Raw genomic sequence first — 16,800 nt, forward strand, 5'->3', positions numbered from 1 at the left:
TCTGATACCAAATTGTCACATCCCGGCCCGAGTCCCCACCACATCCCAGGCTCGACTCCACCGTAGCACGATATTGTCCGCTTTGGGCCCTGACCACGCCCTCACAGTTTTGTTTTTGGGAACTCACACGAGAACTTCCTAGTGGGTCATCCATCCTGGGATTGCTCTCGCACGAACTAGCTTTACTTCGAAGTTCCTATGAAACCCGAAGCCAATGAGCTCCCAAAAGGCCTCGTGCTAGGTAGAGATGGAAATATACATATAAGGCTTACATGATCCACTCCCCTGGACGATGTGAGATCTTACAATATGGGAGAACAGAAACAAAAAAAAAAAAAAAAAAAAAAAATATATATATATATATATATATATATATAAAAGAATCACGAAGGTATACATATTCAAGTCCACTCAAACTTCCATATTCCTTAAATTTAATCTATGATTACATTGATTCTCTTCCCATCCTTTTCTTTTTTTTTTTTTTTTTTTTTTTATGTGCACTGCACGCAAAGGATTAAGTTTGTCATGTGGGCTTCTTCTTTTGGAAGATGAAGTTTCTGCTGCCAGTCACCATATATTAAGTGTAATTTTTGTTTATCTTCTGTTTAATTTAACTATCCTGATCAACTGCTGTACAATTTGACTGAGCTTTCTAATTGTTCATGGTTTTTGCCTGGAATTTCTTTGACCCTTGATCCATTTTTGTATATCTTGAATGCTGGGATTGTGCTCACATCCTCCATTTTGGCCAGGTAGGGATGGTCTTCTACCTCCACCTGAATTTTAAAAAAATCACTTTGAATGTTAAGAACAATACTAATATAAGCTGATTAAATATGCAGAAATAGAACCGGTAACAAACTTGTATTGAAACAATAAAATTGGATAGGAACTAAAATTTACAAATTTATATTCAAAAGTAGACCAGGTCGGTTGATGGGATCAACGGTTTGGTTTTGGTCTCGAGGAAATCTCACATTGACACCGTCAGTGAGATTTCCGATCCCGGTCAAAACCAGACTATGCCCACCTTTACACTAAACCATAATTTATATACAACTTATTGTTTGTTTAGTGTCCCTAGTTCTACTTTCTATTAAAAGTTCGCAACAAGTTATGTTTGTGAATGTTCCTTTTGCCCATATAATCTTTAGTAATAACTAACCTTGAGAAAATTAACAGATGGGAATCTTTTGGAGACTTGGTGCAGGGCTTGTAACACTTTCATTTGCTTACTTTTGTTACAAAACAGCACCACAGACATCCCTGTTGGTGAGACAATGAGGTGTTAGTTTGGTGAACTTCTTTCTTATCTAGTTAGGTAGAAAGTAGAACATTGAGCACTTAGAAAATAGGGAAGAATATATAGCAACCTGGGGATGTCACAAAGTATCTGAAACGCTCATTGCTGGAAACAAGAACCAAATTTGATCCGAATTTTGCGTCTTCAATATCTTCGCCACGTAGTCTTTTGAGCTGGATTTTGGCTTCAAACAAAGCCTTTCCAACTTCCTCATCTCCAGGAGTTTCCCTTATCAGCATCTCATAATCTTGAATTGAAGCTCCCCACCTCTCCAGCTGAGATAGAACAAAACAAAAAGAACTGTACTAATTAGTAAAGGGTTATCACACATGAAATTTTCTGTGCAGAAAGTATGCTTGGCTTTCAAGTAATAACAATTCACCTTGGCGTTGCAATCAGCGCGGCGCAGCCTGGCCTTGCTATAAGAAGGCTGCAGATCGAGTGCTGCATTGCAATCTTCGATGGCCTTTTCAAATTGTCCAAGCTTAGAACGACAAGCTGCTCTATTGCATAGTAAAACCGAATTGTGTGGATCGTGCTGTAGTCCTTGGCCATATACTACACACGCTTCCGAAAACTTTGATGCCTTGAAGAGAAGGTTACCACTCGCTCGGGCTGACGCAACAGCTCTAGCCCTCTTCACCACCATACCGACGTTCTTGTCACCTGGATTGAGCCATGCTGCATTTGTAGCTGTACCTACCGCGTCCTCAAACCTGCCAACCCCCGTAGCTCTATGATGTTAAAATCTTGACATTTTATCTGAACTAAGATAAAGTAATACTAAATTACTGGATGCAGATAAATAAAGTTGGATGCAAATAAATTATAGGGACCAACCTAACTTGTGATGCAATGCAGGACATATTTAAAATCCTATGTTATATTAATCGTACTAATTAATTTAAATCAACTGACCTGCCAGCAGCCAAGTAAACCTGAGCTCCAATCATTAACAGATAGGCACTACTAGCCATGCCAAAAAATTTGGTGCAAATATCAATGCCAAAACTGGGTCGTTTTTGGTAGGTGGCATAGGCCTCTTGTTGTCTTTGAAGCTTCAGCAAGGCCTCAGCTTGTAGAGCAAACACCTACTCATGATTAAACAACCTTATATTATTTATTTTGATTAACCGATTAAATTAATTAACCTTTGGCATAACTAGGGATTGACTAAATAAAAAAGCTAATTACCTGTGGAGCTGAATTGGCACCTGAGGAAATTGCTAGTTGGGTTTCATTGAGCAAAACATTCCACTCTTGTAATTTCTGAGCTTCAGCGCACCTGCTGAGGCATTTTTGAAGAGCCTGACATTGGTCAATGTCTTTCGATTTAGCGTATGGACCCGAGTGTTTGTAGTGATCCAATGCTTTCTCTGCTTCTCCCAGTCTAAATGACAGAGTAATGTTCATGTGTAAGCAAATGTTTTAATAGACAACACGGTGAAGCTACTCAAGACGTAAAATTTGTGTCCTGCAGGAAAACATGTTACCTGAGATATGTTGTTGCCAACCGATGATGAGCTTTGTGGTAAGAGGGTTCAATCTGGATTGCTTCTTTACACTCGAAAACCGCCTCAATGAGATGGCCTAAACCAATCAAAGCTGCTCCTTTGTTGCTATAGTAGGCCGCCTTGTTTGAATCCAACGCAATTGCACGATCATACAAAGCCAAGGCCTCTTCAAATCTGTCCTCCTTGTATGCCTCATTCCCCATGGACTTCAACACCTCAGGGTCTAACTTATTCAATGCAATGCCTCCAAAATCATCACTGTTTTTCTTCACAATGTTTCCCATCACAACATTGCTTCCTAGTTTTCGGTTAGGTGTGGAACTCGAGTCTTCTACGTTTCTAGGATGATAAACCAGAGTTTTGATTGAAATGGCACTGGGACTATTGCTTGCTATCTGATTGGTAACGCCCGGCTGCCTCAAGTTCCTCCCCTGTCCTGTAAAAATTAAACTACTGGAAGTGGCTCGGACTACAGCTTTGCTTTCATTGGTTTGCTGGTGATCACTGATCTTCTTACCGAGCTCTGCAGAGCCAGCAGTGGACGCCCTTCTTAGCTTCATCTCTTTTGCCAAGTCATGCTGCTGTGACACCTTGATCTGCCCTGCTCCATTGGATGAAAAAGTTGAGCTTCTTGCAGCACCTGAATGTCTTCTTGGTTGAACCTTTTGGTGGCAAGCTGAAGGGCTTGGATGGCCCAAGCTAGGCTTCCTGGCGTGTTCCAAGTCGAAATTGGGAGAAGGTTTACCCAAATTCAAGGAGATTACAGTAGCACTACGCTGTGTGGGTTTGGTTGGTTGGGTCTTTGATTCATTAGACTTTGAAGAGCACTCATCACTGACTGGTGGATTCAAATCATTTTTGCTAGTGTTTGAGGAGGGTAGTGAATGAACAGATGATTTTCTAGGCCAGTAGCTTCTGCACTGGAAAATCCCACCCATAAAACCACAACCCAATTCATTTCTCACCTTGTACTTTGCCATATCTGCCATTTTTTTCCTTCAAGTTTTTGGTTCCTATAGATGAAGCTAGTTCTAGAAGACAGATGTATTAAAATCCATGTTAAACTAATATAACATCTGGAATGTGAATATTAGCAGATAACAATCTAAATGAATAAGGACAAAAAAGAAAGACTCGGGCTTAAAATATATGGGGAAAAAAACAAAGAGATGGCTTGACCCTGAAGGATTATTGTGAACCAGAATATCATCCAAAAGGTGTATAAATAAGCTCACAGCCTCCTTTAGAGTGGCTTCCAAGAAACCAACTTTATCCCTTTTTTTTTTTTTTTTTTTTTTTTTTTCTTTCCCGGTATATGGTGGGTGTGTGTGTGTGGGGTCAAAACCATAAGCTTAATTAGCGTGTTAAAGAAAAAGGATTAGCCCTACTGTAATGCTTTTTGTTTTTAGGGTTCCCAAAATCCTTATACTAATGACCAATTGGTATGAAATCTGTAAAATTATAATGTTAAAAATATAAAAAAGAAAGAGCGGTACTGTTCAATATTTTACAGCTAAAGGTGATATGTTTAGAAGTTGAATGCTATTGAAAAAGGGACTTGTCAACATCTTCTGGTGGCTAAGGCTCTTGTTTTTTTTTGACAAAGCACACGACATGTGTACCGCTGAGATGCGAGACAATTACATACTAGCAAAACATGAGACAAATTTGGACGATATGGATTTAACAAGAAATTAACAAGTGGTTTGTTAAATCCTCATCAAAATTTTAGTGCTTGTTCGACTTTTTGGTAAGAAGCTGAGAGGTTGACCAATACACCAATGCACCAATGCATTACACCTGCTACGGAAAAGTTGAGTCTTCTAACATAAGCTTTCCCAATTATACATCACTTTTCATTTCTTATTATTTTTTTCACTGGATTTTATCTCTTAAGCATAAGTGTGTGTTTGTTATCCTAAAATAGGGAAATTATACACCTTTTGTTTTTTTGGTGATCATATAAAAATGAATCAAATAGAAAAAACGAACATAATTAAGAAGTGTATGTTTGTTATCTTAAATATGATAATCAAATGATTTTTAGAAGTAACCTAAAAGCAAGAGGCCAGTTTTTAATCCACACTTCAATTTGAAAGATCTTCCCCGACTATGAAAAGGTAAAGGGAAGCTCAACTCGCTTTCGAAACTTGGTGAGTTGAAATAATATGAAGTGTTTGTAGTTTCCAGAAAGTTGTTTAAACTTCTTCAAGAACCTAGAGGTATCGATTATGATCACATTGGGAAGGAGCTTTGTGGATGCCATGTAAGAAAGTTGTTTAATCTAATTATAAGATTGTCACTCAGTACTACGGTATAGTCGTATTCCTCTTCACTTGGAAGTGAGGGGTCTTAGGTTCGAATCCTGTGGATGATGAATTCGATACCAAATTAGGTTGCCCATTGTGTTGTTAGCCGAACTCCCTCTCTCCTCAGAATAAAAATATCGATGTACTCAAACAAAAAAATTATAAGATTAAGCATATTCTACTAGAATTAAGCATGACAAGGATATTAATTCATCCTCAATCTGAGAAATGAAAATTTTAAATAATATTGGAATTGAATTCCTAACAAATAAAATGAATGTATCTACCAAAAGAAATGGCAAGGATGCATAATTGACCACCAATTTGAGAAAGGAAATTAGATTTAAAGACCATTGGAACTATTACTAATCTTATTTGAGATCGCCATTATACAAAATAAGTCTGCATTAATTTGAAAATTGCATAGCCTAATTAGATTAATTGCAAAAAGTTCCCTTGAGGCAACTTATTTATCGATTTGATAAATTACGTATTAGGTGAACATAATGGTTGTTTATCACAAAGACCAATGGGTTGGTACATGATAATTCTTGTCGTTGTCGGATTGTGTAATGCATTATGCATGAATAGATGGGACTGTCGACCAAACTTGTTCTATACAAAAATGCGACTAAGTCCTTGCCTATTTGAATGTGTTTTGGTATGCGATGTTGTAGGACCATATATATATATATATATATATATATGCAAAACAAGTTGAAGTTGAAGGTTTGGAAAGCTTGTGAGAATATTTGTCCTGATGAGTTTGCGCCCATCATGTCTTGTGGTAACATATCTAGTCGGTGCCGGCTTATACACCCCAACAACAACCTCACAAGTTCTAAAAAAAATTAGGCTGAGGACGGCACCATAGGATTCTATCAATTATTAATATTTGGAATGTAGAAGGTGTACCACATAATCTGATATGATATATGTGTGATCGATCGACGTGCCACTCCAACAGCTAGCAGTGATTTAGTTTGGTGCAATAAGTTCCCTAAAACCTACCATACGATGTCCCCGAAGGGACGCCTACGACCTTACACGAGGTCAAGAAATCACAACTTAGGTTAGGCTTATGCGTATGAAAGGTTGTCAAATCTTAAACACCGATCTAATGATGAGTTACAGGTCATCTGTTTGTGCAATTAATGGTAACGTTGTTTTGGTAGCCAATGTGTCATATTAAATTATAAATAGACGACTAATTAGGATGAAGTAAATACTATATATTCTAGTAGTCTATCAACCATAACATGACATATCAAACAACAGGCTTGTCACTCAAGTTATTAAAAGCATAAATATTGCACATAAGTCTTGTATTCTCTCCTCCTCCAATTGTACTTGTATAAACCAAAGATATAACGTATATAACTGAATATGTTGATTCCGTCTAATAGAAAAGTGTTTCTTCACCAAATTTTCTATGGTTTTGATACTCGATAATGAAACTATATAACTGATTATGTTGATGCTTGTCAATATGTGCAACCCAAAATTATCAATAAATATTTACCTAGTAAAAGAACATTACTCATGTCGTGTAATGTTTCCCTTATAAGCATCATAGAGAATGGAGATAACGAAGCCATGTCCATGTTGCAACACCTTTTTCTTGTGGTTCTTAAGCCCAAATCCATGTGCATAATCCACGGCCGACTGTATTAGCTAGTAGGCAATTGTGACATTCTCTTCAAGATAGGACTTAACAGGAGTGACTCAAAGTGGCAAGGGGACCTGCATGCATGAAATCCCTAAAGAATTGCATACATTTTGGTAAGAATGAGCCCTACATTAAAGAGAGGAGTGATCTTACATAGGTTTAAATGTAAGTTGGATTACTTTTCATATTGTCAATTTGATTTTATAGTGGAATCTCAATTTTCTTCATGGTATCAGAGCAAGTTATCTCATGTGCAAAGTCTAAAACCCACGCGTGCTCCATGTCACCCCGTTTGTGTTGTCTATTTGCTAGGCTTGAAAATTCGCCACACAAAGAAGGCATAGTGAGTATGATTTCCACATTAATGGGAGAAAAGACCTTGTATGAAAATTACTTTCCATATTATCAATTAATTTTATACTGTAATCTCAAATTTCTTCACTTTCGTGAATTCTGAGCTTGCTAAAAGCTAAGAATGTAGTCAAAATTTACAACTATATACCAAATTAGACGACCCCAACTCCTTGGTTCTCCTTTCAAGTCCCTCTCCTTCATTTGTCTTTGTGCTCAGCAAACTTCGAATAAACCACGGTCACAACTTTCATACAAAAAAGTGGCACCATGGGCTTAATATTCATGCATGATGGAGCAGAATATATATATATATATATATATATATATATATATATATATATATATATATGATGGTTATTACTGGACGAGGTTGAAAGCAAATACACGTGTTACGATGGTCTGCAAATAATGTAGGCCTTATCTGTCACACCCAATCTAAATATGACACTTGAATATTGGACTAGTTAAATAAGCCAAGAGCGCCGTATATATGCACCTCACCTGTGAGAAGTCCTAAATCACAAGAAAACACTACGATTTTATTCTATGCAAATCCACAAGTCTCTCTGTTAATTTGACCCATTGTTCTTGTATATTATTGCTTGCAGAAATAACGACTGAAATTGTTTTTATATGAAAGAATAGCCCAGCTAACTTGGTGTCAAAAGTTTTCTTTATACCACGAGGGAATCAACATATTGAGAAATATTTTGGTGTGATTGTAACAAGGCCATGGTATTCATGTCATGGTCCTAAGCGGCAATTAAGCAGTAGAGTAGTTAGGATTACTAATCTAATATATGTTCATGCCACAAAAGTTAGATGAGGATAAACATTTATAAATTAAAGCCAAGGTGGGTACACTGGATAGGCCTAGGATCGAGCAACACTTTTGCTGGGTACAGTCCAACTTTACCCAGCTGGAGTTTTTTAACAAAATTGATTCATAAGCATGCATGTAAATCTAGACACGTGAAATTTGCATTTATGCCGGCTGGATCATGAGCACCTATGTATATAAACAAAATATAACGGCCAGCAATGTTCATTTGCGATACAGATGTTTATATTGTTAGACTAAGTTTAAATTTATACATTAGCATATGACAACATCTGTGCATAAGACAATTAAAGAATATTATTTGTATGTCATATATCCAAACAAATCCTAAAATTTGAGGTCCCAAATATTTTGATAATGTTTCGCTTTGAACCTCATCTATGTTTAACGCTTCAAATTGTCATATCTCATACCTAGAGGGAAATTTAGAAAAGTTTTTGGTGCGTTATTGAATAAAGATATATAGTAATCGTAAAAGAAATTAAACTACACGAATAAAGACATGGTAAAACAGAGGGCTTTGAGGCATTGATAAAAGTTAAATGCTTCTTCTCCACGTTGGAATCTTAAAAACAATGAAAAAAAAAGGAAAGTGTTATTGGCACTCCAAAAATCTTATTCTACACTCCTCATAAGTGTATTTTTCTTTCTAAATATAGAAAGTTTGGAGTGTAGAATGAGAATTTTGAAGTGCCAATAACAATTCTCTCCCAAAAAAAAAAAAAAAAAAAAAGAAAAGAAGGGCAGGCTTGGAATGCAAGGCTTAATGTGTGTCATGGGAAAGTGATACGTGTAAGGTATGAAAAGCGAAGCAGCTGAGAGGGCAGGAGATCTGCTGAGATTGCAATATGATTGGCGTTTGGCAAGATGCAGATCGATGAGAGGCCATGGCCAGCTGCATGCTGCTTGGGAATAAAGTCTGAGAGAAAGTGATCATACGTATATTAGGGTGTCCAGAAAGGGAGGCACGTGCACTTTAAGTAAAGATGACAACAGATGGTCACGTGATCCAATGCCATTGAAAGGTTGGCCAAACCTTGAGCTTTAAGCATGCATGTTTGTCATCTATAATAATGTCATTGAAACCAGAACTCTAACTAGTTGTGGCTCTGGTTCACATGGCATGGGGAGGATCGGTACTCTCAACAAGACATTCTAATTAGCAGTTAATCCCATGCATACAGCTCCCCCCAATGCACATTGTAATTTGGCAATGAAATAGATCATGTCATTTGTTAAAAACAAACCAAACCAGTTGATATGTATGCGTGTGCTTACATCAAATGAGATCGTAGTGTTTTTATTTATTCTTTGATTGAAAATTGTGTACTTTTAAATTTCCAAGTATTTCTATATTCTATGTATATTTATTAACTGGAAGCAGATCCTCTCTTGAACTGTTGCCAATGGAGCGTAGGGATCAATTAATCACAACCTTTCAAATTGATCTTGTGGCCAAGAACGTCCAAGAAGCTTTCAAATTATTTCACGCAAACCAAGGCAATTTTGTTTGCCTTTTACAATTCCCACGCTCCCCTATTCCTTGCTGTATCACTTCTCCTCTAAAACTAATCTCCTGCTTCCTATGAAATTCCTGCATCTCCTTCCTCCGAAAATTTCAAAGGTAAAAAAAAAAATCCAATTCCTGCATCTCCTTCCTCCGAAAATTTCAAAGGTAAAAAAAAAAAATCCAATTCCTGCATCTCCTTCCTCCAAAAATTTTGGAAGGAAAAAAAAAATCATCGTCTCACTTTGGTCGATCAACAGGTTGCCACTAGTCTTCAATAATAAAGGCTAGGCTTCCATTATTGAATTTCCTTTTCATGATATTTTTGCAATTAGATTGGATTTGTTGCATGTTTATGTTTGAAAAAGAGGAGATGTTGCGTTGCTTCTATAGAAAATTTGGTCTTTTTTGTTGAACTCAAGTTGTCTGAATCTTGGTAAATTTTGTGTGGTAGGATTGGATAGTGAATGATATAATGGATAAACCGAATGATGGCGTAGAAAGTACTTTGGAATTGAAACCTACAAAAAATATGGAGTTTGATACTGAACACACAGCATATGATTTCCACAACAAGTATGGTGGAATTATGGGGTTTAGTATTCGAAGAGAAAGTAGTGGCAAGAATAAAAGGACTGGTGAACTCACTTCAAGAATGTCTTCTTGTGCTAAAGAAGGGTTTCGAGCTGTAGATAAGCGAAATGATATGATTAAAAGACCAAAAGCAGAGACGAGACTGGATATGGTGCTCATATGGGCGTTAGGTTGGATAGGCATAAAGGAAAGTTTTATATTTATACTTTTGTTGAACAACATAATCATCCCCTAGTAAAGAAAGAATATGCCCATATGTTACCATCCCAATGGAAAATGACAGCCTCACAAGCCACTAAAGTAGACTTGGCTGAAGAATCGGGGATTCCACCTAGGTTGGCTTATGAGTTAATAAGTAAACAAGCAGGTGGAAGAGAGTCTTTAGGATATATTAAGCAGGATCAAAAATATTATCTTCGAACTGTGAGGCAAAAGAAAATGACATATGGAGAAGTTGGAGTCCTACTACAATACTTTTCCAAACAAATATTGGAAAACCCATCACTCTTCTATGAACTACACTTGAACAAAGAGGAGCAAATAACAAACATGTTTTGGGCAGATGCTAAAATGATAATTGATTATAGCCATTTGGGAGATGTTGTAAGTTTTAATACAACTTATAAAGTCAATGAATTGGATCGACCATTTGCAGTGTTTGTTGGCTTTAATGATCACAAAGAGATTGTTGTATTTAGAGCAGCTTTAATGTATGATGAGACTGCCACTTCATTTAGTTGGTTATTTAAGACATTTTTGAAGGCAATAACTAGCAAGGCTCCAAGAACTATTTTTACCGATCAAGATCCTGCGATGGCTAAGGCTATTTTAGAGGTGATGCCTCAAACTTACCATAGACTTTGTTTATGGCATCTGATGCAGAATGTGCTTGTAAAAATGTGAATACTTTGTTCAGATGTGAGGAAGGAGTTCACGATGCTTTGACAAAATTTTTTGACCACATTGAGGAGGAAAATGAGTTTGTAGCTACTTGGTATTCTATGCATGATGAGTATGATGCACATGAGAATGACTGGTTGGCCACCACATTTAGATTAGAAGGAAATGGGCATATTCATATGTGAGATCGGCATGGTCTATAGGAATACGAAGCACACAAATAAGTGAAAGTTTTAATGCAAGATTGAAAAATTATTTGAAGTCAGATCTCAATATTGTTCAATTTTTCACAAACTTTGAGAAGGTTCTTACCGATACTAGGTACAAGGAGTGGGAAGCGGAGTATGACCCACAATTTAGAATTGCACATGTCAAATTTGATATCAAATTGTTAAAACAAGCTAGAGAAGTTTACACGAAAACGATATTCAAATTGTTTCAAGATCAATTTGAAGAATCTATTAAATTGTCAATAACAAACTGTGTTGCTGGTGGGGATTGCTTATACACGGTTAAACTAGATGATAAGTCTAAGAAGCGTATGGTTAAAAGGGAAGGTATATCTACTGTTTCTTGCAACTGTAGACTATTTGAGATGAAAGGTATTTTGTACAGTCATGCTATTAAAGTCCTTAGAGAAGCCATGCTTATCAAGGAAACTCTTGAACAATATATAGTGAACAGGTGGAGTAAAGAAGCAAAAGTTGAGAGTGTGGTAGACATGTGTGGGGCGTGAGATTCAAGTGGAGCCTAAATTGCAGCAAGCTTTTAGATATAGGTCCTTGTATTCTATATGCACTAGATTATCAACAAGGGCATCTGAAAATGTAAAGGCATACCAACTGGTGATTGAGCAAGCAAATAAATTGGCAAAAATGGCTGAAGACCTTTTGCATCTATAAGTGAATGATGATGTGCATGAGAAAAGGCATACCAACTGTAATTGCTAAATGGCCAGTTGTTTGGAGAACGTTGATGTCATCATTCCAAAAAGGGCTTAAGAAGAAAGAAAAGTCTCATCGAGGAAGACGAAGAATTAGAAGTGCTTTGGAAAAAGCCTTACTAAGAAAAAAGAAGTCTAATCAAGTACTTAAACACATTTAATTCTTTATCGTTGACATGTTTTAGGTTACAATTCCACAACAGACTGGTGGTATCAATGTCTTTAGTCCTTATCTGCTGCCACCCTCTCATTCATCACAAGTGAAGTACTTTTGAATGTTTTTTTAATCTTCATAACAATACTTGATTAGTTGACAAATACAAACTTGAAATTGGCATGTGATATACAGGTCCCAATTCACATGTTTGGCAATAATACCTATATGCCAATTCCATATCATCCTGTTTAGGTTTGTCATCTATTTGCAACTTTCACTCTCTATTTGATATCTATCATATTTTTTTTATCTCATTATAGTTGTTGAATGTAGTTACAACCACATAATACGCATATGTCAAAAGCAATGCCTTGGTTGCCTTGTGAAGAATCTCAGCCGTCTAGTTCCCAACCTTTTCTTCATCAAAATATCACTAGGAATAGTCATGCTTAAATAGATGGCTATTATTTTGGGTTTTTGGGTCATCACTGGATTTTTTTGGGTAGAATCCATATGTGTAGCTATTGTTTTTTGGGTAGGATTCCTAGATGTGCAGCTATTGTTTTTGGGTTTTTTTGTCATCATTAGATTTCCTAATGTGCAGCTATTGTTTTTTAGGTTAGTTTAGTGAACTAGAAATCCAAATGTATTAGGGACTCACTAGAGAATGCATGAGTTAGGGCATGTAAAGCTAGAGGTTTTTTTGTAAACCATAACTTGTTATGTAAATGTCTACCTCGGTTGATCATGTAAATGTCTACCTAACATTCATCTTTTACTTCTTGAAGTGAAAATATATCACATGTGTATTTCCTTAGAGCTATGTCTATTCAGATAAGAATCTCATTGATTCATTCTTCAAATAATGTGCTCCAACACAGTCAGTTACAAAAAAAAAAAAAAAGAGTACTCTGCACAAGTCATTTCCTGACTTATATAAAATTGATTAGCACAAAGCTGGCAACACTTCCTCCATCATATAAACAGGTCCAACTTATATAAAATTGAGTAGCACAAAGCTCCCAAAAGAAACTAAACCAAATTGGGAGACAGATTAAAACAAGAAATGCCAAAAGGTAAGCAACCATTTTAAAAAGAAATAAACAGAAACAAGGCCAAATTGTTAGCCTTACAAAGTTCCTAACAAGGGCATCTGACAATTGAAAATACACACTGCAAAAAAATTCCCAATAGAAGTAAAACCAAATTGTTGTCCTTATCACCATTCTCCCTCTCTCTATCCCAATCTCTTTCTGTGTCGACAGCAGCATCGTTTCATAAAGTCTGAAGCAAAGCCAAATTGTTAGCCTCATCACCACTTCCCTCTCTCTATCTCAACCTCTTTCTATGTTGACGGCAACATTGTTTCATAAAGTCTACATCTGGATCATGGCGTTAAGGTTTTGGGCAAAAAGAACGTCATCACTAAAAAAGAACAAATTTACAAGCAAAAAATCAAATTTTCCTTTGAATTTTTTTTTATTTATTTTTTGGTAATGTAACTTTCATTCAAAGAACTAAAATATACACAAAGCCCACAATATACACAAATCCCTCCTCCAAAGACCCAAACAAAAGGCATAAGCCCTGGCCCAAACAAACCCTAACATTACAAGCCATTAAAAACCAAAAATCGCCAACTGGAATCAATACACAAGGGCTGCCGGAACCCCATGGAAATCAATCATCCATCCCCAAGGTTGCCAAAATTGCCCCAATTTGCACACAATCCGAGTCATCCAGATAAACTCCACACTTCCAGTCGTAGCATTGTCACCCAAGAAGGTTCCAGATCGAAGCTCAATTACCAAGAAGAACAATCCCATCGGAACAATTGCGGCGGAAAGTGGTGGTATGAAGACCCAAACCAAAGTTCTGCACACCTTCCCTTATAGAATTGAAACTTCACCAGAAGAAATTTCACATTTGAACTGGGTATTGAGAACATGACTAAGAACGGGAATTGAAATCGAAAGATCGGATAGATCTACACAGGGATCCAAGTCGGAAATACAAGCTATCCAGAAGGGACATATGAGACAGGCTGAAGGAAAAAGAAGGAGGAGGGACTAGGGTTGCCACCAACCCAAGCCACAGCTAGAATCGGCGGCAGCAAAAGTGAGAGAGAACTGAAAAACCAAGCTTGAAAACTGAAGAAAACACTCACATGCCGAAGAGAAACTCTCTCATAGAGAGAGAAAAGCTCTCACCCAAACGGGAGAGAACTTGGGTTTATTATGGTACTTTTCTGAGGAAGGAGATGCATGAATTGGATTTTTTTTTCCTTTGAAATTTTTGGAGGAAGGAGATGCGGAGAGATGTGGGATTTGGATTTTTTTGCTTCGAAATTTTTGGAGGAAGGGGATGTAGGAGATTAGTTTTGGAGGATAAGTGATAAAGCAAGGAATATTGGAGTGCAGGAATTGTAAAAGGCAAACAAAATTGCCTTGGTCTGCGTGAAATAATTTGAAAGCTTCTTGGCCATTCTTGGCGGCAGGATCAATTTAAAAGGCTGTGATTAATTGGTCCCTAGGCTCCGTTGACAGCAGCTCAAGAGAGGATCTGCTTCCTTTAATAACTCATATCACATATTCCTTTCATTTCATGAACTCAAATCAGATCTTTATGCATGTGGTTCAATTAATTGTTAGATAAATATTCCTGCATCGAACTTTACACACTCTATCCGTCATGTGTCCTTTTTATTTCTTCTTCTTCCTTTTTCTTTTAAAAGAAGAGAGTTATATGTAATTATATGTGAATAAATTTAATCAAAAAGATAAAGTTGTTACATGCTTCAAGCAAGTGAAACTATAGGGGGAAAAATGTACTCATATCCTATCAATCGGGTCTTTATAGATACATTATATTTTACTTAAAAGTTGGGGGATGATATATGACACACCCCGATCGAAATCAAGACATGCTGGCCGTCATGTGAGGGTGACGTAGCCATGTGCACAGTGCGGAAGCAAAAGATAATAATAAAAGTACGAGTAAATAAAAACCAACTACAAAACAGAGTAGTTAACATACAAGTGCAAGTGTAAGGGTAAAAAAACAATATTCAGAGCATAGAAACCCTAGTGCAGTCCAAAGGAACAACCACTAACTAAACACACCCAGAAGTGGTCCTACATTGGTGATAATTTGTCAGATATGCCGTGGATTCCTCGTAAGCCACCAAAAGAGCAACCCAAACTAGAACCTGAAGGAGCGCAAAACAAAAAGTGTGAGTGGGCAAAAACAAAGCTTTTCAGAATCATTTCATTATCAAAAGTTCTAACTCCTCGCCATAAAACCTATACAGTTTCCCAAAAAATAGAATATACACATATATCGAAAACATGCTCAGAAATAAGCCACCACATAAAATGTAAGTAACCCAGGTAATGTCAATCAATGCAAGTAATATGTTAGCCGGAGTCACCTAACGTGACATGTACGGCTGAATCTAGAGCTCAAGTCCCCAACTCACTAACTATACCTCCACACGAGTCGAAACCACCTAAAGTAGTCTGTACGATAGGACTGGGTGTAAATAAATACACTCAAGTGCTACGATCACGTGAAGACTGGGTGAATAATTACGGTCACCTACGAGTTGGAACCACCTATAGTGGTCTGTACGATAGGACTGTGCACCTAACTTGGATCTAAGATGAGCGTGTGGTGTGGGAGGTGAACATCACGTGAAGGACTGTGCCCTACTCTGGGCGGGAGCACTAACACCGGGGGTGCAGGTTATGAGCTCTCTATACATATCACATAACTACTACGTTACAACTATAAACTATAACTTACCTGCACATCCGCAGCACCAAACATACATATATGCAACTACTAATGCATAAACAAGTAGGCAAACGCTATGCATGACATTTAAAACATATAAACATTCCATATTATTTTCTGGGAAAAACCACAAGTATATAGGTATATACGGAAAACCAAAAGCTCACTCACTGGTATGTGGAAGTGTCGTAACCCCTTTGCCTCGAGTGACTGCGCTCGTCCTCGAGATAGGTCTCACCTATATGTGAAACAACTATAAAAACGTCAATTTAAAGCACATAACCAAAACTAGGTAATAACTTCTCATACAATGCTCAAATGGGGTGTGTGAATATACCAACGTGATCTACTCAACCTCACGAACATCCCCATATTTTTAAAATAATTTTCCGAGGTCTCATGCCCCGCCACATGCCGGCGAGGGCACGACTTTACATGCCCCCCACGCGCGGCCACGTGCCAGGCACACTGACGGCGTCAGTTGACGTCATCAAGAATATTTCGTTAAACCCTAACAAATTCTGTTAAAACTGACTGACGGCGTTAGAATATTCCGTCTTCTTCTCCGGCGAATCACCGGTCGCCGGAAAACTGGAAATTTTTTTCAAATCTTCGTTTCTCACTCGTTTCTTCACCAAGTTCTATGAAATTTGCACCAATGGAAAGCTGGAGATGAGTAGAACAACGTTATACCTGTTTGAAACCTCAAAGATCACCATATCTCGCCGGGAAAATTCAAGAAAAATCGGCCAAACTTACAACTCACGATCCCGACGTCCAATTCCTTTCAACGAACCACCCCGAGCTTCCTAAGGACCTCACTAAGCTTCCTATAAGCTTCAAATTCCCTGAAAACAACATTTCACGTGTGCATGAACAATGGCCAAATCGGAGATTCCTGGTTTGACGTG

At 37.4% G+C, this 16,800-nt stretch overlaps 1 protein-coding gene across 1 annotated transcript; it reads right to left on the minus strand.

Annotated features, from left to right (window-relative positions):
* Positions 1-355: 355 nt before the first annotated feature.
* On the minus strand, positions 356-4,017 carry LOC103959054 (TPR repeat-containing thioredoxin TTL1). Its single transcript, XM_009371392.3, has 7 exons — positions 2,800-4,017; positions 2,501-2,696; positions 2,225-2,397; positions 1,689-2,022; positions 1,377-1,581; positions 1,169-1,269; positions 356-779 (listed from the first exon to the last, which is right to left on the minus strand). The coding sequence occupies exons 1-7, from the start codon at positions 3,807-3,809 to the stop codon at positions 627-629; spliced, it is 2,172 nt and encodes a 723-aa protein (XP_009369667.1). The 5' UTR covers positions 3,810-4,017; the 3' UTR covers positions 356-626.
* Between the last annotated feature and the right edge of the window lie 12,783 nt (positions 4,018-16,800).

Source organism: the organism of the source record quoted next, unplaced genomic scaffold (genome assembly GCF_019419815.1).
Source record: "Pyrus x bretschneideri cultivar Hongxiangsu unplaced genomic scaffold, Pyrus_bretschneideri_v1 Contig2, whole genome shotgun sequence".
Classification (NCBI taxonomy): Eukaryota; Viridiplantae; Streptophyta; class Magnoliopsida; order Rosales; family Rosaceae; genus Pyrus; species Pyrus x bretschneideri.

What these genes read in the sequence shown, in the direction of transcription:
- LOC103959054 (XM_009371392.3), bottom strand. Translation starts at nt 3,809, where the DNA reads ATGGCAGATATGGCAAAGTACAAGGTGAGAAATGAATTGGGTTGTGGT. An exon ending in TTGGCAACAACATATCTCAG is followed by an intron (nt 2,697 to 2,799) that starts GTAACATGTTTT and finishes TCTGTCATTTAG; the next exon opens with ACTGGGAGAAGCAGAGAAAG. An exon ending in ATACTTTGTGACATCCCCAG is followed by an intron (nt 1,270 to 1,376) that starts GTTGCTATATAT and finishes TCTCACCAACAG; the next exon opens with GGATGTCTGTGGTGCTGTTT.